The 22,848-nt window shown below is 46.9% G+C and overlaps 2 protein-coding genes across 14 annotated transcripts in view; one reads left to right on the top strand and one right to left on the bottom strand.

The window, feature by feature from the left end:
- Positions 1–5,055, top strand: part of CACNA2D4 (calcium voltage-gated channel auxiliary subunit alpha2delta 4) — a 124,966-nt gene extending 119,911 nt beyond the window's left edge. The window contains exons 36-39 of the mRNA XM_085568506.1: positions 14–131; positions 2,639–2,751; positions 3,028–3,110; positions 3,532–5,055. Of these exons, the coding sequence (XP_085424632.1) occupies positions 14–131; positions 2,639–2,751; positions 3,028–3,110; positions 3,532–3,618 (401 nt within the window). The 3' untranslated portion in view covers positions 3,619–5,055. The remainder of the gene's footprint in view (positions 1–13; positions 132–2,638; positions 2,752–3,027; positions 3,111–3,531) is intronic.
- Positions 5,056–9,342: 4,287 nt separating this feature from the next.
- Positions 9,343–22,848, bottom strand: part of ADIPOR2 (adiponectin receptor 2) — a 44,197-nt gene continuing 30,691 nt past the window's right edge. For all 13 annotated transcript variants that reach the window (XM_085568510.1, XM_085568512.1, XM_085568516.1 and 10 more), the window contains 6 exons: positions 18,834–18,953; positions 16,834–17,005; positions 16,192–16,378; positions 14,946–15,133; positions 13,559–13,752; positions 9,343–12,067 (listed from right to left, as the gene is read on the bottom strand). In XM_085568510.1, the coding sequence (XP_085424636.1) occupies positions 11,936–12,067; positions 13,559–13,752; positions 14,946–15,133; positions 16,192–16,378; positions 16,834–17,005; positions 18,834–18,953 (993 nt within the window). In that variant the 3' untranslated portion in view covers positions 9,343–11,935. The remainder of the gene's footprint in view (positions 12,068–13,558; positions 13,753–14,945; positions 15,134–16,191; positions 16,379–16,833; positions 17,006–18,833; positions 18,954–22,848) is intronic.

Here is a 22,848-nt window from a genome sequence, read left to right as displayed (position 1 = left end):
CTTCCCCCGGCAGCTCACAAGCACAAGAAGCACGACACGCTGCAGCCCTGCGACACCGAGTACCCCGTGTTCGTCTACGAGCCGGCCATCAAGGAGACCAACGGGCTCATCGACTGTGGAGACTGCCAAAAGTAAGAGCTGCACTTCCCTTTCAGCTGGGGGCTCGTCCGAGGGCTGCTGGGGATGACAGCAGCATCAGAAGGGTCACCTGCCGCCGTGCCCGTGGCACAGCCACCGCAACAACCACAGCTCTGGCCACAGAGGGGTGAAGAGACCAGAGTACTCATTCTTGACCAAAAAAAAAAAAAAAAAAAAAAAAAAAAATTAAAACCCTGTGTTAATAAGTAGAGGTAGCTGGAGAACAAAGAGTACAGCATTTAAATACATATATCTTTCCATTCCAGCAATTTCAGAAAGGAACTTTTTCTGTTCTTTCATGTTTCTGGCAAAAGTTTTCTTCTTAGAAATTTTTTCCCTTTTTGCTTTCCCTCTTGGCTTTCCTTGTATTTTTTTTTTTTTCATTTTCACCCTTTTCTGAATTTCTACAGAAAAAAAAAAAAAAAGCAAGGATGCAAGGATGGGGGAAAAAAATAAGTGTTAGAATGAAAGAACCAAAAACAAGAGGCAACTTTTTTATTTCCCATTTTCATTGTAAAGGAATGGACAGTAAAAAGTTACAAGAAAGTCAGGCTGTTTTCAGTGGTTGCACAGTGTCATCAGCAATCACATGTGGAAAGGTGACAAAAAGATGAATTTCCACTGATCCAGCCCTTCCTAATGTGAGGAGGCCAACCAGATATGACTGGAACTGCTCCTAAAAAAACCCCACAAAACCTAGTCTTCAGTATTGGATCAACTGCAGGAAAAACTTAAAGCTTAGAAAAACAACCTCCACTAGCCAGCATGGCTCTAGGAAAAGCAGAGCCTTGCCAAGCATTGTTTCAGAAGAGATTGCAGATTTGATGACAACAAGGTATTCTGTTAAGCACTGGGCAGATCCAGAGGAACTGAGGGACCTCTTTGGGTCCCAGATCTGTGCTACAGACAAAACCTGGGAGCTGCCCCTTCCCTGCTGGAGGCAGCACCTCACCAGTGCTGGAGCAGCAGGTGCTGTGTCCTGCTTGGCTCCTTTGTAGCTACAGCCTCTGGCTCCCAGGTGCATCCTGTGCATCTTTTATCCAGATATTTGGGAGAGACAGCCCCCCACACCCCTGCCACAGGCTCTGTGGAGCATTAGCCAGGGCCTGGCATACCGGTATTCCTGATGACATCCCACAAGCTTCTGGTGGAGCAGGGGTGGGCTGGGTGCTCCATCTTGGTCAGAAACGTTGGCTTGTGGATTGATGCATGGGGCATCTCTGTCCTGGTGATGGAATCTGTGCATGGGTTGAAGGCTGCTTGTCAAAGGTCCCAAAGCAGTCATTAGTCAGGAAGCACTAATGAAATGGTCAGCTGCTGTGTGTGCCATTCAGCACCTTTGAAAGGGGACACAGAAATCCCTGGAGGTTGGATGACGCTGTTGAGCCAGTGACAGGTGAAATTACTCACACGATTTCAGAAGGCAAACTGAGCGTTTATTCAAAAGCATTTCTCTCTTTTATAGAGAACATTGTGAACATTAATTCCATTGGTCTTAAATAAAAACATTTCACCTAATTGGTACACTGGACTTAGGTCAGTGTGGAAGAACATATCTATAAACAATATGAACGGAAATCAAGATAACAGATTGCTTACATTCTTCTCGGACTTTTTCCCAGGCTTAGCCTGGCAAAAATCTTTCTTTCTCTCTTTCTCTCTTTCTCTCTTTCTCTCTTTCTCTCTTTCTCTCTGACTGAACTGAGACTATCCACAGCTGGAAGGCAGCAAGGACAGGTGGTGAATAACCAGGGACACTGGGCATTGTTCCAGCATAGCCAGCTTGACCTGTGCAGTGAGCACATCCCCACAAGCCTGTGTTTCTATTCCAGAAGCCCTGCCACCAGTGCAGGCACGCAGAGCCTGATGTCCCCAGCTTTCCCTGTGCCCAGTGGCTCCAGGACATGCTGGCTCCCTGCCAGACACCAGTTGGTCAGTCCTGTCACACCAGTGTAGCCCATAATGTCATTGGGTTCCTCTATTTCTCTCTCCAATAATGTGGAATTCACACAATTTTGCTCCTCCCAAGATCACAGAATACAGACACCTTTGCACTGTACAAACACACACATAAATATACACTAGATAGGCACCCTTGCACTGTACAAACACACATGTAAATATACACTAGATAGGCACTGACATACCTCTGGGTGAAGCCAGGCTTTGCTCAGGTGTCATCTGCTGTGATGTGCTGCCCCATCTGGGGAGGGCTTGTGTTGGTTTTGGCTAGTTGGTTGGGTTCTTGGGTTGATTTTGACTTTTGTGCCTAGCATGGACTTGTAGATTGGAGCCAGTTCAGAGCCAAAAAGGAGGCCAAAAAGGAGTGCCAATGGCACTTCTCCCTGGCCTGCTCGCTGGTCTCTCCTGCTTTCTGCTGGCACCCTGTTTCCAATAATCACTGTTTTCTTTCCATTTCTTTGCTGTGGTTCAGGCAATTCCAGGGCTGCTGCTCTGGGCTGGAGAGTTGTGCCTTTTTTCACCTGCTCTTCCCTTGCAGGATGTTTGTAGCACAGCAGATCGTCAGAAGTAACCTCCTGCTCCTCGTCACAGACACTGTCTGCGATTGCAGCGTCTTCCCACCCGTCCCAATGGATGCAAAAGAGGTCAAATATATCCTTCCATGCACAGCAGGGATGCAGGGCTCCACAGGCCCTGTCATCTCCGTGTTTACCAGGGTGGAAAATGTACTTCTGCTGCCATTGCCGTGGGGGTGGAGAGCGTGACCTGGCTTGGCGAGGTCTCCAGCCCGTGCAGAGTGACCTGCCCTTCCCTCGTCCTCCCGGGTGGTGCAGTTCCACCAGCCAAACTTGCGTGGGGCCCCAGTGGGTTTGTGTGGCATGCATCCCCTTTTTCTGCCCGCCCCGGCGGTCCTTAACAGCCTCGCACACAACGCTTCGGTGAAGTGCGAGCGGATGCGCTCCCAGAAGCTGCGCCGGCGGCCGGACTCGTGCCACGCCTTCCACCCCGAGGTATCCCGGGACAGCGGGGGCAGGGAGGGACAGCTGGCGCCTGGATGGCACCGCGGGCATGCCCGGGCCCGAAATGCACAAATGTCTCCTCTTGCTGGCTGGAGCCAGACACAGCCGTGAATCCCCGAGGGGGTTCCTAGCAGGATTTCACGTTAGTACCACCTGGGAAGGGCTTGAGCTCGGAAACCACAGGTGAGGAGCAAGCACGCACACATACACACACACCAACACACACCCTGCTAGGAGCCGAGGAGCCATGTGGCTTCCTAGCCCATGGAGGGCTGCTGTGGCCAGCAGGAATAAACCAGTCCCTTCCTTGGCTCCTGGTGGGATCTTTCGGCCATAGGCATCGCTCCCTCTTCCAAAAGTGACAGGCGGGCTTGGCAGCAGGCAAGTTGACCCCTTGTCTCCCATGTGGCAGGAAAATGCCCAGGACTGCGGTGGCGCTGCTGGGATCTCAGCGTGTCCGACGCTGCTGCTGCTGCCCCTGGTGCTGCTCCTGCGGTGACGCTGCCTGCGATGCGCCTTCCGCGGCGGGGACCCGGCGGGACAGAGCGATGCGAGGGCAGGAGATGGGGTCCCCTCCTGGGACACCCTCCGCCACTTCCCGAGGTGTCCTTCACCACACCGACGATGGGAGCTGCTGGCTCCTCGGAAGCCTGTGGCAAAAGGAGGTGCGACAGCAGCCAGGGCAGCTCCTGGCACAGCAGCTGCTGAGCGGCTCCTCCCAGACACCGCTCACAGCCGGGAATGCTGCGATCCTGGGCACGGAGAACATTCCACATCAGCCTGCCTCCCACCGAGCCACCTGGGCTACCGGCGGCAGAGGGCTTGGAGGGGCAGAGCTGGCTCTAGGAGAGCAGGAGGGGCAGGGGACACCACCTGCCTGTCGCTCAGGGTGAGCCACCGGGATTTTTGAACGCCCAGGTCTGGAAGCAGCATGTCCTGGTCTTGGGGGTGGTCCTCAGCCGGGACCCCAGGCGTGGGACATGGCACCAAAGCTGAATTGCACCGAGCCCAGCTGGAGCTGGGCAGTGGGAGGCAGCACAGATCAACAGGAGAGCTGCAGCTCCTCTGCCAAGGAGACCTCTCTTAACACTGCTAAGGCAGCATCCAGGCTCTTGTCCACATGTGGACTTACCTCTGGAAAGGGGTTTTGTACGACCCACCAGAAGAGACTTACCTGCTCTCTTCATTGCAGAAGCAGCCAGGAAACAGGCACTTTTCCCCTGGGAGCAGCACTGCCCTGCTCATTGCAGCTGCCCTTGGTTGTTCCCTGAGCCTGGCATTCCCAGCTGGTGGGCACGGGCCATTTCTCACAGAGCTTTATGGACAACGGGTGGGAAGCACCCATTTCTCTTTTTTATTAACTGTTCCATACCATCTCAATAAAAACAAATATATGGCATATTCTCCATAGACACCATAGCTTCAGCATGTTTGGTGGTCATCACAGCCCCGCACAAATCCCAGAAACCCGTGGGGACAAGGTGTGGGTGGAGGGACTGCAAACACAGCTGTGGTGGCCCTGGGGCAGCAGGGTACTACAGCAGGAAGGCTGAACCTTTCCCTGGTCACTTTGGGAGTGTCCTGCACCCCTCCAGGCACCCTGTGTGGCTTGTCACAGCAAGATGTCACCTCCTTCAGGACACAGGCCCTCCTCGCTCGCTGCCTGACAAGCAGCACTGCCCACACGTGCCCTGCCACGGGGAGCTGCAGGCTCCTCTCCAGGGCCACCACGCCACCCACTGCCATGGCCACCACCGCCAGGCTGGACTCCTGAGCAGCTGCTTCACAGAGCAGCTGGATGGGAAAGGGCTTCATCCTTGCAGCAGCTCTGGCCCTGCCCTGCACAGCAGGCACCCACAAGTGCACTCCAGGTGTGCTAGGGATGCTGTCCTTCTTGCCATGCATGTCACTTGATGCTCAGGGGACAGGATCAATCCCAGCCAGGTCCTGGCAGGGACCTTCCAGGACCTTAGAGCTCCCCTGAGGGGTTTTGCCTGGCTGGAGGTGGTGTTACAGCAAAGAGGAAAGGAACCACTGCAGTACTGGAAGTAAAACTGGAGGTGAAGAAGGTTCCAGGCTTCAGAGGCAGTGACCTTATCAGAGCCAGCAGCAGCAGGGAAGGTGAAGGCAGGACGGAGGGAGAAGGGGCGGCTGTCAAGGCCGAGGAGCCGGGAGCTGCTCAAAGACAGAGGAGCCACTGGCTCAGGGCACAGCTCCCCCAGCCCCACGTGCCTGCCCGTGGTGCCTGCCCTCCCGGGGTACCCCTCTCAAGGATGACCTCCCTGTCAGAAAGGATTAGCAGCCCCATCTCCACTCAGCTTAAACAAGGACATAAAAATGCACATTGCTCTGCTGTGGATGAGCCATGCTTGGCTTCAAGTGCACTAAGCCACAATAAACACGGTCCTGCAGGGATACCTGCACTGAGAGAGTGAAGATGAGCTGGAACTAAACTATACCTGGCTTAGTTGGCTCAGTGAGTTTGTCCACAAGTGCTAACTGGAGGGAATGGACAGGGGTGAGAACGGGATTATTTCTTAAATTGAGAAATATAAGCAAAGGTTTGCCTGACTTAAAGCCTGAGCACACACCAGGAATAGCTTCCTGGGGTTTTATTTTCACAGCAAAGCAGACCATAAGCAAATCTACCCAATTCTGGACTCCAGCACAGGGTTAAGCAAATTCTATTTCATGCTCTGACAGAGATAGTGACTCATGGCTCTTTCAGCAAGAGAAAAATCCCCAGGAAGAGCAGCTGCCTTAGCTTCCAACTTCTTCAGCCATGTGCTGATGAAAATGTGCTGATGAAAATAGGTCAGCAAAAGCAGAGAGCTGAGGCCAGAGGATCCAACAAGCAGCACAGCAGCTGTGAGAGGAGCCATCTCTCACTTCCAGCTGAGCAGCATCCTACTGCCATCGTGATCCCATAAATCCCAGCTGTCCCTCCTGTCCCATCCTCCCTGTGAGCACACAAAGCACACCCAGAGGCAGCAGGGTTTGTTCTGTTAGGTGAATATGCAATGGCAGAAAATTCCTGAGTGGTGGTCTGCAGACAGAGCTGTCCATCAGATCTCACTGCTGCACAGATCAGGAGCCTCACAAGCCCAAATTCTGCAGCTGATTTCCTCGCAGGCAGGGGGACAGGGAGCTGAATCCTCTCCCTGACACTCCCCACAGGCTTCACAAACACCACACTGCAGGCTGAGGTAAGCCTGGCTCTCCCCCAAGCGCTGCGGTGGGCAGGGACACACACCTTGCACAGCATCACACACACGTGCCCTCCCCTGAATCATGGCTGGGGACAGAGCAGGCTGCTGGCTACGCCTTCAAGTGTGGCCACACAGGGATGACTTCATTCTACAAAATAGTGGGAAAATCAGTGGGATTTACAGCAGCTGTTTGCAGTTGGGATCGGGCACAAAAGGAGGCTGGCCTGAGTTGGCTTACACTTAGCAAGAGACTGGCACGTGCCAGGCTGGGCATAGCAGTGGCCACAGCCAGGAGCCACATGCCCCAAGTGTGCTGTGTAGGGGGTGTGCGTGGCCCATCTCTGCTACAGGGAAGGACTGGTACCACAGTTCTGCTTGGTTTCATGCACACCTCAGGCTCCTCAGAGTATTTTCCAGGATGCTTTTGCTACTGAGAAAGCCCAGTGGCACTGTCACAAGCCTGGGCTCTCACAAGCCTCTGCTTGCAGGGGGACCCCAGGGCAGCCTAACGCAGCAGATACTTTTGTGCTAAGCAGATGCTTCAAAGGAAGGAGAGGAGCATCAAACGCCTGTGTGCCAAACACTCCATCACCAGCTGGGCCCCCACGGTTGTGTGTCCCAGCCAGTGGTGACCCTCTTTACCCCTGGCAGCAGGGGCTGGAGCCTGCTGTCACCTCCTCCTGCCAGGCCCTGAGGGACAGAATATCTCTTTCCAAGCTGGCAGGAGTGTCCCTGGCAAAGGCGGCGGTCCCAGCCTGGCTGTCCCTGCAGGCAGCGGGACGGGGGAGCTGGGCCAGAGCCAGGGCAGAGCCCGGGCTGGCCGCCGTGGCCAGGAGCCAGCAGGGAGGTGGTGGCAGCGGCCGCTCCATCCCAGGAGGGCTGGCTTCCCGTGCCAGCAGCAGATGTCACCCCACAGCCCATCTGCCAGCGCCAGCCCCGCAGCCTGGCTACAGCCACGCGGAAAACTTCGCACTGGGGGAGCTCAGCTCCAGCCAGCACCAAGACACAGGCACAGGTTGGGCAGGGTTGGAGGTGAGAGCAAAGGCAGCCAGCCACTGGAACTGGCTGGGGTGGCATTTGCCTCTCTAAGGGAAACACAGCATTGCTCTGGGAACCCAGCCAGGCCAGTGATTTTCCCATCTCATTTACAACCAGACCAATTCAGTTTTTAAGCTGTAAAGAGACTCTGTGCTCAGTGGTGCTACTACAGAGATGAAGCTGCTACTAAACAAGATCATGGTGAATCTCCAGTGCAAGCATCTCCCAGCTCAGGAATATCAGCACTTCTGTAGTTTACACGTGGATTTTACTGGAGAAAGGCAAAGGTGGAGCTTCTGGAAACGCCAGAAAATTTCATCACAATGACAGTGGTGAGACACTGGCAGAGGTTGCGCAGAGAAGCTGTGGCTGCCCTATCTAAGTGTTCAAGGCCAGGTTGGATGTGGCTCTGAGCAATCTGGTCTGGTAGGAAAGGTGTCCCTGTCCATGGCAGAGGAGCTGGAACTATGTGATCTCTAAGGTCACTTCAAGCCAAAACCATTCTGTGACTCTGTGATAAGATCCAGCTGGCAGATCAGCTCCATGCAGGAGTGCTGGGCTCCCATTCCGCTATCCCTGCCCAAGGAACCAACCAACCTGGTGGACAAGGAACTGCTTGCACTGTAAGGCTCTCACAGCAGCTGCCCAGGTTACCTCTCCTTCACTGCTCATTGTTCAAACAGCTGGAGATGACCAGCTGTGACATTCTCCATGTTGCCATGCGCTCAAGGCCACTATTCCTTCTTCAAGAACAATATGCACTTAGGAATTACACACACTCTCTCCAAGGAATCCATCTTTTTAAGCAACTTCATTCAAACCACATTAGTGCTCTGCACTCCTGGAAATCAGCCTGGAGAATTTAAGCTTGGGCATTCCAGGCAGATACAGCAGCACTTATGAAGCAGAAGAGTTTGGTTCAAACAAGTTGCTTGATGCCACACAGGAGGCAAGGGTAAAAAAAAAGAAAAAAAAAAAAAAAAAGAAAAAAAAAAAAAAAAAAGAGGGAAAGGGAGAAAGAACTCAATTTTGCAGGGATGCCCTTAATAATGTGAACTAAACCAGTCAGGTCTTCCATCCTAATGATGCACTTCATTTCTTTCCAGCTTGTTAGAAAGTTAGGCAATGGCCTCAGACACTCACCTTGATTGCAGCACTTTAATCCATACTCAGGGTACTTGGCAATGAATGAATCAAGTGCTTCTTGGCAGAGCAAGGACACAACTACACACAGAAGAGATGGGACATGCACTTTTATCCTTCCCAGACAACTTTGAAGTATAACTCTGCTTTCTGGAAACAGAATAAACCCAATTCATATTCAAATGTGGCAGGTACTTTGAGTGTAATTTGTGTGAAATCTGATACAAACATTCTCCATGTTCCTTGAATTTGTTTTTCATTCAAATAACAATAAAAATAATGGTAATAACAACCCATCCTGAAACAGCCATCAAGCTGTCAAGGCCATTAACAGGAGCTGTCTCTTTTGCAAATCACTGTGGAACACTCGCCTTGAGTGAAGGAACTGACAAAAAGCACAGCTCAGCTGTGGACACCCAGACCTGGTGTGAGCCAAGACAAGAGCAGGATTAGGTGTTATCTTTCCAGACAGTTCCCAGACGTTAGCTGACAGCCACGGAACAGCAGAAGGCCCCACTGGGCACAGGCTGTTCTTGTCCCCAGCAGCCCCTCTCCCCGCCCAGTCAAACCCTGCTCATGCCAGCCCCTAAGCCTGCACACCAGGAGGAGATGATCAATCCTTTACACACGTACAGGACAGGAGGCATTTCCTCTATGCCAGGAATTTAAGTCCAAGCCTCCTGAACTTCTTTTCTTCAGCTTAACTCACCTAAAATTTTGCCCACAACCACCAAAGTCTCCAGCAATGAGCCTCTCTTCTCTCCAGCTCTTGTGCTTTGTACCCTTGTCCCCTCTTGCCCACACAGTGCAGAAAGACCCAGACCAGACAATAATCAATTTGGTTCTTTTATTAGCAGAAGTTAAGAATACAGCAAGTAATAAGATCCCATCTTATATGGAACCATCACCAGAGTCCCCAGCCATCAAAACCCCAGAATGTGCTTCATTGCTTCCAACAGTAAGCAATTGTTAAAAAGAAATATACTGAACAAGGCCACTATTTAATGGGGAAGGAAAGAAGCTGTAGGTCCTAACTATTCTATGGCAATAACCTGCACACAGAGCAAGCAAGCCTCTGACTGCTGAGAGTAAGGCATTCAGGTGCCAACCTGGGAAGAGTTCTCAGCAAAAGCTACAGAAAAGTGCACAGCTAGGTTGTTTTTATTGGAACACACAAACTTCTTGAACAGAGAGACTGGGTTAAGAATAGCAGGTGGAGTACTGTGTTTTTGTAATAGCTCTGTGCTGTGTAGGACCAGGTTACAATCACCCTTGGAGGAGTGAACGTGGGATGATCCAGGATGGAGGCTGCTGCTTCTGCTGGTACTGTTCAGAGGTATCCCAAAGCACCTTCCAGCCAGCTCTGATTCTGATATGTACCACACTTGGTTCAGACACCAGCACACTTCCCCTGGGCACCTCCCCATCTCTTTGGGATGCCAGTGCTATTAGCCCTTACATCCAAGGTAATACTGCCCTTTCCTTCATTTAAATACCACAGACCTGGGATAAACTTCTTCCAGCCTGACAGGCATTCAGTGTGGGATCCTACTGAGAAGACATCCCTTAAACTTGCAGGCTGCTGCAGCACCTCCTTCTGCAGCTGACCTTGCTCTCAGAGGCTTTACTCCACTCCAGGGGTGAAGCTTTAATGCCCACTCAGCTTTAGGAGGGCATTCTGCTTCTACCTGACTCCACTAGACAAAGCAACTCCCCAAAACACCCTGTAACATCCAGGGTAGGGAAGATCTTTGAAATCCATCTCTTTCCCTTGAAGAATGAAAACTGAAACTCGAGGGAATCTAAAAAAAAACCAAAACCCAACAACAACAACAAACCACCCCACACAACAACCAACCACCCTTTTCCTTCCTTCCTGGTGAAATACTGCACGGTATGAGCTGTTTAACTCATCTGTGAGAGAGGTAAATTGCTCTGAATTTCCAGCTAAAGCCTCCAAGCAATACCTGTGCCATAACAAACAAAATGTTCAAATTTCACCTTATGACTCCAAAGATTCTCCTTCAGTCTGGCTTCTGACTGGGCTCCAAAGCTCAAGCTACATCAATTACACAGGAGAAGGGCATTTGCCTCCCCTTATATAGGAGGTGTGTCTGCACCACAGCAATCCAGCTGAACTCTCAGGTTGAGGCTTAAGAAATACCAGCAGTCCCATTGCTAAAGCACAGATGGAAAGCAGACCTAAGAACCAAAAGAAAATTAAAAAAAAAAAAATATAGGGATCTAGTCCTCCTTAAAAGAACAATCTGCAAACTCTGCCTTGGCATATGGAGCCTGACACACAGGATGGTAATGTGCCTGAGGTCTGCAGTGCCTGTTAACTCCAAGTCCTGGAGCACACAGCTTCCTCTTTCCAGTCCATCTAACTCCACCTCTGTTTCCCCTCACATGCTCAACGATCTTCTGACAAGTCCATGACCACCATCCCTCAGAGCAAATGAAGCAGGCTTGCAAATGGCAACCATCCTCTCCCTGGGGGCCTCTGGGTGTAGGCAGGCACTGATGGAGTTGGACTGTTTGCCATTTCACATGCTCCAGTTCCCGTGCTGAGACCCAAACCAACCAATGTAGGATTCATTATCCAAAACCTTCCACTGCACACAGGCTGAGAATAGAGCCGTCCCCCACACTCAGGCAGGGAGCAGATGCACCTTTCCAGGCACCGGAGCAAATCCATTTGCTCACACTGTGACCTGGATGACACCATGATTAATGCAGCCTTCACAACCCTCCTGTACCTACTCCAGGTGCTGGCCAGGACCCCACATTGCCCAAGGCATGCTGGCCACTAGGAAAATCTACAGGGCCAGCATGCTTCACTCCTGGGAATTTTACCTGGTCCTCCTGCAATCATTTATTTTGTGCAAAATTGAAACAGTGTGTGGTACTTGCATGTTGCATTCTTTACAAAAACCCTTTTCCCCCCACCCATTGTTTAAAACATTTATATAAATTTTATTTAAACAGAAAGTTAGAAATCTTATTTACATTTTGTTTTTCTCCCAAAAGAGCATCTAAAATCAACGCCCAAACCCTCCAAGAGGATATAAATTTAACCTTGACTTTTTTTTTCTTTTTTTTAAAAAAAAGGAAACTGCTAAGCTATCCCTCCCCAGTTCTACAAATAAATATGGCATTGAACAGAAGCCGATTTGGAAAGGGTCCTCTGTAGCTCAATCTGTAGATCCCAAGAATAAATTAGGTTTTCAGAATTTCCTGGTCTTCAAATTGATTTATTCCATTGCTTGAGGTATAGAATTTATCTTGGTTAGTCAGAATCCCCGTGAAGCTCTGTGCCTCATCAGCTGAAACTTGGATTCTTCTTAGGTATTCCTTTTGCTAAGCCCGGATGCCTTGCCCGCGCCGGCGGCTCTCTTGGTTCTGACCTTGGGCCGAAGGCTGCTCCTACTGCATCCCATCCTCCTCTGTGCAGCCCCCTCCGACCGTGAAGCGGAACTCCTGCAGGTTGGAGACCCCGTGGAAGTGCACGAAAGCGCCAGCCACGACAAACACGTGGAACAGCTGATGGGAGTGGAACTGCAGAGGGAAACACCTCGGGTCAGCTGGGCCTCCGGGGCCACTCTGCCCCCAAACCCACATTCAGCTGGAGTACACAGTAACACGGAACTGTGCCTCATGCCACGACCTGTAGAGCTCTCCAGGCTGTGTGTTAAAACCCACCCCTCTACTATCTTTAGCAAAATAATCAAATTCTCTGCACACACACATCCCCCCCCTTCACTTCAGAGTCATCTGAACCAGCTGGTCAACCAAAACATGTGCTAAAAAGCTGCTATAAGTCTTCTTTGCAAAGGGACAAGGAGCGTTTCAGAGCCTTAGGCAAAAGGCTTAAGCAGGAGACTTTTAAAGTTCCTTCACAAGACACGCTGGTGGTGTATGGACAAAAATGGTCCTCTCATACAGGTAACAGGAACAAACTCTGCTCTGGTCATAGACATAAGTTTTACCAAGTGGATTCTGCATGCTGGTATTTTATTTCTCTACCACAAAGAAACAGAACAGAAAACGTGGTATTATATTAAAACCTAGAAACAACTGGATGTTTGGAATGAATGCCCAGGATGTCACCGATTGGAGCAGAGCAGAATGAAAACCGTGAAGGCAGCTATGTGACAAAGCATGCCCTTGGCTGAGGGAAGGCATCCCAACATGGATAATGCTCCTGAAATATTCCTACAAATGTGTATTTGCAGGCTTCATGGCAAGCTTGGAAAAGAGTTGGTGGTACACCAGTGCTTTTGGAGCTTAGCTCATTATAGTAACAAACCAACCAAGCAAACTGGTGCTGCATATGAGCTGCTCAAACAACCCAGGTCTCATTCTCACTTCTGGTCTTCTTTAGGGGTCTTAAGCTATCCTAAGGGCAAGTACACTGGCAATCCAAAGGTCCACTTCCCCTCATCCCTACTCTTGCTTACCCAGATTCTTTCCTTACATCTTCCTCAGGTATTTTTCCTCCAGTCTCCATTATTCTTTCCCTCATACCAAGTTCCCCCACCCATCCACTTCCTCACCCCACTATCCCTTCTTCTGGGCCAGAGATCCCCCCCAAAGCCTACCATCTCTGTCCAGCATTTTCAGTGGCTATACAAGATGAGGAGCCAGACATGGGGAAGATCTCGGAGAACACACTGCACATCAATGAAATGACCATGTACTGCTCTACACAGAAGCAAGGTAAAGATGTGTCTTTACAGGATCCTCAACACACACACACACACACACACACACAAATGTTTGCAGTTCCTTGCCCATCTGCTAAAGCTATCCAGAAATGTACTGAGGTGAATCTGCACACCAGCAGTTACCTCAGACCAGCAAGGTTGTGACAACTTGGGAAGAGAGGCACCAGCTAAGCCAGGCTCAGAGAGCCCAGAGTCATTTGGCCCCTGAAGACCTATTGCTTCTGGTGCAGCAGTGTGATACTTGCAGTAAGAAAACATTGACACAACATCCTTCAGGCTCAAGGGGAACCAGCTTTCACCTTGGTCTCCTCAGTAGACTCACCCAGATGTCACACTTGCCAGGGAAGAATCTCTCCGGGATGCGGGCGGCATACAGAGCAGCACCAGTGATGTACAGGCACGCCATGAGTGCCAGCCAGCCTATCTGCCCCATTGTGGCTGCTTTCAGGAGCCCCTCAGAGATGACAAAGTGCAGAGTGGGAATTACCCCACTAAGACCCAGACCTAGAAATACTCCTGGGAGGTAAAGAAAATGCGGGAGAGTCAGGTTTGAACACAGTGGCGGCAAAGGGAGACAATGAAAACACAAAAGCTACGGAAGGAAAACAGCATTTGCCGAAGCAGCGGGGGGGTGACAGCTCTTGAAGCTGCAGGTCCCCGTAAGAGATTTATTGGAAAGGAAGCCAAAGAATGCACAACTTCCTTCATATGCCAGAAGCTACTCAGTTATAGGTCCCAGCAGATAGCTGGAATATTTCATTTACTGATTGTGCCTGCCAGCTCCAGTGTAGGTGAGGCCAGTTCCTGCTCTTGGCCTGTAGAGGGAACTGAGACCACACAGACCATGCCTCACTCACCACAACCGCTCAAGAGCGAGACAAGGAGACACAACAAAGAGATTGTTTATCGTATGCTGCACAAGTACTCCTACCAAACAGAAAAGCAGCATCTGTGCTCACGTGATCTGCCATATAAGAGAACACTGATTATCTGTTTAGATTTCAGCAGCAAGGACAGAAAACTTGCAAAAACAGTGGGCATGGGGGGAATATTCATGTCCTCTACAGAGATTTTAAGTTTGGAAAGCTGAATGCTCTGAAGGTACCCAAACCTGTCCAGGAAATCTAGATTTACTGTAGACAGCAGGTTAAGAAAAAAGAAATATTACTATTCAACCCAGCTGTGTGCACATTCCGTAACTGCCCCGTAAAGCTCTCTTTCTTCCTCCCTCAAAATGTGAAACCAAATCTGGTTTTGTTCTTTTGATGGTGTGAAGAGAAAAAGTCTTTATCTTAACTCTGTGTTTTACCCAGGCAAATCATTCAGTGATTTGCTAGTGTCCGAGTCTAGCATTAAAAAAAAAAAAAAAAACACAAGCACAACAAGTACACATACACAACACACCAAGCAGTCAGTTGTTTTTTGAGAACAAAGTTGCTAGATGCAATTAGAAATCCTTTGCACCACCTTTCCTACTGCATGTGTTACTGTCCATTTCAGGAATGCTATTCCAGGGCTTGCACCCTGCCTTTATCTGGGCATCCAGCTGGGTACAATAAATGCTGAAGGAAAACCCACCAAGCTCCCAGTTCAAGAATATTAGGTCTATAAAATTAAACTCTTATGTCTTCCCAAGGTGGTTTTTCCAAGTGGCAAGCAGGAAGCAGGAAAGGCAGTCAAGAAGCAAAACAGTTAATTTCAGGTCTTACCTGCCCTTACACCCCGGTATTCAGGGGTGGCAAACATGTCCCATTGTGAGACAATTATGGCTGCAATGCCCAGGACACAAATCACAATCAAGTAGATGAAGCAAGGCTGAGGGTTGCAATAGAAGGAGTAGTACAGCCATGGTACAAAGCTGCCCATTATGAGGAGTGCAATGCCAGAATAATCCAGCCTAGAAGAAAATGAAAATCAGTGTCATAAGAAGTGTGAACCTTTGGAAATCCTCACACCTACACACTCTTCTTTAGTGGAGCAACTGTCTACTTCTTACTGCAGCTAAATTACTCTCACTGTTGCAGCTAAGGTCCTGATAGCAACTCTTCCACCTACAGTAATGGATTACCTCGACAGACGGCCAAGAAGGCCATTTTTGAGACAGTCATCGGCAATACCTTCAGCAGCCTTTGGACCAAAGCTTCCTGAGGAAAACTCACATTTTCGTTTCAGATGAGGAAAAAAGCACTGCAAGAGCCCTCTAAAGACAGGGCACACAGTATGTTCTGAGAATACAGCCAAGGCAAACACTTCAGTATCTGACAAGTAGGAGTTACTTGGGTATCAGCTTCAGTGACCACAGTGGAATAATGCTGCGATTTTTTCAGCCACACTGGTTTTTTGTGCACCCATGTGAAAAAGGAAATCCATAGCCACTGCTTATTACCACACCCTGATAAAATACTCCTGCAAAAGCTGAAGGAGTTAATTTTTCAGTAGGGGACTTTAACTGGGCTACTTTAGAGGTGGTCTTGCAGATTACAGAATCCTGGTTGAGTAGTTTTAGGAAATATCATATATTCAGCAGCCAGCCAAAAAAAGAACATGGAGTAAAACCAAAATACCAAGACATCCTGATACACACTGTGGAACTGTCTTACATAAGTTTAAGGTTCAAAGTCAGAACAGGTGAAATGACAAGAAGTAACGGTTGTGCTAAAAATTCAAAGTACTGCAACTAAGCTCCAGGCGTATTACTTACAGCAGCAAGATGCAAGCACATGCCTGCCAAACAGCAGAAAATGATGGAGTTTTAAGACTCAAATGACAGCACAAAAACTCATGTTGAAACAAACTATAATTAGAAGAAGCTGCATTAAATCTCTGCTCAACTCTGTTCCAAAGTACATGCAGTCATGAAATGAACAACTCCCACACTGGGGCTCCAGGCACAAATCCCAGCCCCGTTTTCCCACCTGTTTCCTACTTGGCCTGCCCTGTTCTCTAGGCACTTACTTGGAGAAGAGCCGGGAAACACCTTCTGAGTGGCAATACACTGTGTGGAAGAGCCATGAGAAGGAGAGGCAGAGTATGGCTCCCAAGAAGAACAATCCAACGACCACTTTCTCCTGCACAGGCGCTACGAAGGACATGTTTGGCCGGAACATGTAGAAGATTCCCAGACAAAGGAAGAACACACATCCTGAAAAACAGCAAGGCAAAGAGCTGTCAAGTTCATGCATACTGAAAGCTCTTCTTTCTACAAGCATTACTACTTCCCTTCAAGGTTCTCACAAGCTGAAACTACTCAGAGAAGCTGCAACTTCAGCGTGTTCCTGTGGCAATAAATGCAATCCCAATTAACACCTACACACTTGGGAAAAGAAGGATCTAACAGTAATTTATTGATTAGGAAATGTTTAATGCATTTGTTTGTATAGTATGCCATAATTAAGCAAGTCCAATCCAACTCTGATGGGATCAAATTAGGAGAAGTTTAACAGGTTATTAATTACTACAAGATGCTAATTTAACAGGTTACTAGTGGAATGATAGTACTGACAACCCCACAGACCTTCCTATCTTGCTCTCTTTCCTCTGAGAGCAACAAAACCATTGGATGAGATTTAGGATTAGATTAAAGCAAACTGAGAGTACCTAGGAGATGTGTCCAGATGTTGCCAGTCTCTGTGTGTATTCTGAAGATGCTCTTGAAGCAAGCCCGGAAGGAAGGCATGGGTGGTCTGTGTCCATGCAGCAGGTAGTCATTGTCCTTCAGCCAGTCAGGCAGAACGTCGTGGGGAATGACTCTCCATCGGCCCTCCCACACCTAGAGGTTACAAGAGTTCAGTGAAATGCAGGGACTGGAGCTCCTTCAGTGCACAGAAATAGTCAGAAAACCCATTTTAGTAAAAGTGCTGGAGTTAACCTGTGAGCACTGTAAACAGAGGAGAGTTGATGGAACATCTCTGGGGAAAAGGTTTTACACTTGAAAAATGGTTCAGAACTGTACCAATATGAACTGCACCATCAGAGAAATAAATACTTTACCATTCCACTGGACAGGAAGGCTATTGAGTGTTTTTACTGCTGATGAAGATAAAACATTTAATTCGCTTTCACGTCCTGTTATTTTACAGGCCAGCTCTTTCATTTAACTGAAGAAGCCTACACCTAGGCTTCTTCTAGCCTACTCCAATAAATAAATAAGCCTGTTCCTCCACCACAAGCCAACCTGACTGTGTGTCTGCTAGCATTTGGGGAAGCCTAGCAAAAGAAGCTACCCATTAGCACAAACAGGGGCCAGAAATGTGAAACTGTGAGAGCCCAGCAAGAAGAGCCCAACCCCTTATTCAGAGTGGCAAAAAAAATCTCCCAAGCTCACAAACAGATAGTGACAGAGCAGTTAAGGCAACAGACTCATGACTCTCAATTCCATGGGATTTCTTCTTTAAAGGGAGAGAGGGGGTTTGTGCACAGGGCTATTCTTGCAGCTGGCTCCAGAGGAAATAAGTGTGCACAGATGTTCCCAGCACTGCTTCAGTAACACCAGACACATGGAGGCTTCAGTGTGGCAGCAGCGCCAGGGACAGGGGAGCAGGGAACTGCTTTATGTACCGGGGCTGTTTCTGCAGGCTTCCTTGGGCTTGCTGGCTGGCTAGAGTTACAGGAGCAAGGCTGAAGGTTCCTGAAACACTAAGTTTAAAAAGCTACATTCTTATTTCAGTTTCAACAAGAGCTCGGAGTTTTAAAATCAATTCTCCACACTTGTGCATGGAAGCAAAACAAAGGCATTCGGAATAACCAGTCTAGTTAAAGACTGGGTTCTTAAATGCATTCAACAAGAAAATAACTGGTTTAGTTTATGAACAAAAAGTGTGAATTGAAGTAGAAACAGAAGGAGGGAACTCATTTTACACAGTCCACCCTACAAAATATTTTAAAAGAGGCAAAGACGCATAGTAAAAAAAAAAATCAACAAAAGCAAATAGTCAAAATGATCCAATACACAAAAGACCAACAAGTAACTAGGGTCCCTCTGTAAAAATATCAAAAATAGTTCATAAAACCAGCAGGAACCAGTGTATAAAGAGACAGCATTCCTTTCAGTGAGAAAAGAGGGCCAGAGACTGACATAGCCCAGTGGCTTCTAAAAAGTAGCAAAAATTGAGCCAAGGTCAACAATTACAAAATCTACAATGGATTTACTTACGTATGGTTTCAATACAGCATTGTTTTCACGTCAGGGACAAAGCTTATTCTACCATAGATGCAAATGGTGCTAGAAAAGCAAAATATTTGCAAATCCAAAGAAACATGGTCAAATGACCTTGTAAGTCAAAGTGCCTCGAACCAGAAGGCTTTTGTTCTGCTTTGCACTCACAGCTGCTTCTCCAGGGACACACCTGAGCCGCATGATCAGCTTTGGAGTCTCAGCTGTAAATCCCTATTGTTCCAAGCTCTACAATTTAATCCTGTATGACAGACAGATGCTGAGGAAGCACAGTATTGGTACTTAGAACATGAGATGCCCATCTGGGGACAGTGAGAACCTCCTCTCTCTCACATTAGCAGTGCAGTTCCTTAAAGTACAGTCTACTGCACACTGGGGCTTCCTAAAAAAGGAAATTACTTCAGCAGTTTCCACGTGCCCTTACCTTACACACGAATTCTTCCATTCTCTCCATAGCATGGTGGGCTTGTAGAAGAGGTGACATTCCCATAAAACCTTCATCTTCTTGAGGAGGCTCATCATTGTGTTTACTATCTTCAGAACACTGGAGGGGAAAAAAAAACCCAGAGAAAATACTTTATAGAAAGAAGAACAAAGGAAGGTGATTCTGTTTTCCATACAAAGCTATGACTTGAGGTCTTGTTAAATAAAGAAGTCTCTCCTTGTACGGCACTGAGAAAAGCATTCAGAAGAACAAGCAAAAAAATGATTAGGTATCTGAGAACAACTCACATGTCTAATCCATTCTGCATATGTTTCCAGCAGGTTTGGAAGCCAGCAGTGCTCCTCTAAGTCACGCTTCATTAAATCTCAGATATGGAGTCTGAGGCTTGCAGCCTTCCCACCTCTAGGGAAGGATTACTCCCTATTTTATGTTTCAATGTCACTGTGGCAGTGTTAATGCCTCTATAATGTATCTGGCATTTCAGGGTAATAAAAGGTAAGTCAAGGAGAGGAATCCATTTACCTTGTTAGAAATGTTTCACCTCAATTTGCACTCCAAATCTTAAAATCTATTCTGTTTAACTGACACTTCTGCTCAGCTTGTAATCCAGTACTGGAATTTACTCATTCGTTTGATTTTTCAAGGTATTTCAGAAACTACTATGAAACTTCTGCCAGCTAAACAAAGGCAAGTTATCAAAGAAAAGCAGTAACAGGGATTAGAGTTTTAAGCCAAGTTCAACTAAAGAGAAACATCCATATCCTCGGGGTGTACCCAGAGAATTATGAAAAGGAAAACTAAAATAATCTGCTGAGCTGGGATATCAGGCTGGTACACATCATTAATGGCTTTACAGAACAATTTGGTAGCTTTCTGCTCTCTCATGACTTATCACATAATCTGCATATTTTGATACACTCTAACTTCCCATGGAGAAGAAAAGCAGCGGGCCATGGAAGTTCTACATTCCTGTTTGCTTCCTACAATGCTCATGGCCCATCAAAGACTCCATTCAACACTTCAACTTCCAATGTAATCAAATTAAAGGAAGCTAGGAAGCAGAGAAGGAGCGTTTTGCACCCTCAAGACTTAATGCAGAAAGCTACCACACACCCCATGGCCACACCAAGAAAGCTCCACAGTCAGCATAGAGGGAGACTGGCCACCTCCAGATTTCCCAGAACACTTTCTCCCCTTCTATTCCCATACCATGCTTAACAACTTTAAAATCAAGATGACGTATCAATAATACCACCCAAAGTGACTGAGAATATAGTATATAACCTCACTTACTTTATCTACAAATTATTATCAGTAATGTTCAGATTAATGCCCTGAACTTTCAAGCTAGGAATGGGAGCTGGCTGTGCATTTTGTCCCATATTACAGCCTTGGTGTCAAGCCTTATTAACTATTTCTTTAACTAAATAAGCTGCTTAAAATTCTCATTTTTGAATAAATAAAAGGAGACTTCTTCCAGCCTACAGTGAGCTACCCAGAGCCTTCAATATTTTTGGGGTTTTGATAGAGAAATTACATGTTCATGCCTGTTTTGTACCCGAGCCTTGCAATACCCAAGTCTTGCAGTAGTCACTGAAGCTTCATCTTTCAAAGAGGTCCCATCCCAGCTCTTGACCCAATTTTGTTTACCCAGACTGTAATTTCTGGTATGTAATACACACTACACATTCTTCAAGTTTTAGGTATACCTCACATTTGTCCACACTAGGAAAATTTGATTGCCTAAACAAATAACCCATGTCCCTTTACTGTCTACTCACCTTCATTTATCATTCCAGTGAACAATTCTTCTGAACAGTATCTTGTATTTTACAGTAATGATTGATATATTGACCAGCTCTAAGCAGATTCTCCAGCAGAAAAAGACAGTATTAAATATACTCATTCTGGCTAGGTTAGCCCATTAGTCCTATTCAGAAAGGCACCAGGCAACAGAAAGATACAAATAGCTTTAATATCCTTCCAAAATAGGCACAATTCCTGTTAGACACGGGAATAAACAGAAAATTTTGTTTCATTCTGACTTAACAAGATTCACTGACATTGTTGCCCCACACTGTCAATTTTATTGGCTTTTTCTACTAATGGAGCTCCCTAGGATTCTCAGTTTTCAATATCATAAATAATTAACTCAAGGTCATAGAAACATAGAATGGGTTAGGTTAGAAGGCAGCTTTAAAGATCAACTAGTCTAAGTGCCCTGCCATGGAGGTCTGGAGGAAATGCTCATCATAGTTCTGCACAATTTAGAAACCAAAGAACCATGCTCTTGGGTTTCCAAAATCATGCCTCATGGAAAAGCAAGGCTGGCATTTAAGTTCCAGTGCATTTGAAAGAAGCAGCACTGCTGTGCCTTTTAGCTACTCTAGAATTCCCTCCCCTAGCAGCACACAATAACCAGCTCAAATGGGGTGGACAAGTTAGTAACCCTGAATTTACACAACTGGGTGGACTGAAGGAAAAAATGTTCCTTACGGAATCAAAGCCTGTATTCATTTCAGTCTGCCCAGTGACTCAAAGCCAAAAAAATGTTCATTTCCCCCTCTGCACATACTCCCATTTCTAGAATGATGGGAAGGCTTAATTTGAACAGACTGTAAAGCTTCAAGAGCAGAACTATTTCTGAGGTAGTCCAAAATCTTTGCATTTTGGCCATGTGCCTACAAACAAATCATTACTGAGCTTCTTTTGGTGATAAAAGGAATTCATATTATATACACAGTCCAGATTACTGCCAAAAAATGGAATTGATTTTACTATCTCCTTCCTGCCATTAAACTTCAAAATTAGCATTCAAGGGAAAAAAACCCTAAAGCTCAGCTTCTTAGTCCTTTTCTTGCTAAGGAGGCAAAAGGAAGCCTGTTCTGGAACACCCATCCTTTCTTGACTCCCTCCTGTAGTGTCTCATTAGGAAGAACAGAAAACTGTGCTTGCTGAAAGTCAAATCGACAGTGGAGGGCAACACCAAAACCAGTTTTCACTTGAATATCTGAAGGAGTGTTGACTTCCAGTTCTTAAGGCAATGACTGAAAGGAAAGAATACCACTCTTCTGCTCAGAAGGCATATTGTAACATTTCCACTGTGACAACTTCCTTCATATCTCAGGACTCATTATTTTCTCCTCTTCAGCTGACTGTATCAGACATTCATGAGTATTCTACCATAACAACATAAGCAAGGACATTCTTTTAGGACACATTTTCAACTATTTCTAAGTCCTGCTCACAGAATCAAATTTTGAAATAAGAAACAAATTGGGTAAATAATATCACTTGCCTAAAACTATGAAAGAAATGAGAGCCCAGAAGAAAACTCTTATAATCCCACTTTTAATGAGCTATGGTATATCCTGAATTAAGTGCTTCAAGAATAACTTTTGCCTTTGTAGTTTCTAGAGCATAGGCCAAAGGGATTTTCACTCAGCTGATGTTTCAGATGTTCTTTTATATGATCTAACTTACTCAGCTTCTTTTAAAGCATCTCAGATTTGACTAAACAATTCTGTGAAGTCTTCAGAGCATTTTCAAGTATCTTTAAATAAACCCCCTGGTTTGTAACAAGCAAACTTCTTACAATCACCAGCTGTCACTCTGCTGCTGAACACATGCAGCAATGCCTACAATCAGTCTTTCACATTAATCAAAAATCATGGCTACTGGATGCAAACTCTCTAAAAGCTCTGGACACTTAACTCTATGGAAATGCCAAGCAATAGTTCCAATTTTAACCCTATTCCCTTGGCAAATTCACAAAGTCTTAAAGCTACCAAAAACCAGTACAGGTACCTATGAAATGGAAATTATCCAACAGATAGATAAACACAATCTGAGCTGAATAATGGTACCAGAGAATAAAATAAATCTGAAAGACAAGTGAAAATATCCAGAGGAACCAGCTTTACTGGTTTATCCATATTCACTTTATTTTGTTAAGTGTTACAGCTTCTTTTGTGATAACAGTGACAGACAAGAA

This window comes from Lonchura striata, chromosome 1A (assembly GCF_050655825.1).
Source record: "Lonchura striata isolate lonStrDom1 chromosome 1A, ASM5065582v1, whole genome shotgun sequence".
Classification (NCBI taxonomy): Eukaryota; Metazoa; Chordata; class Aves; order Passeriformes; family Estrildidae; genus Lonchura; species Lonchura striata.
This window is presented reverse-complemented; position numbering and strand designations above follow the sequence as displayed.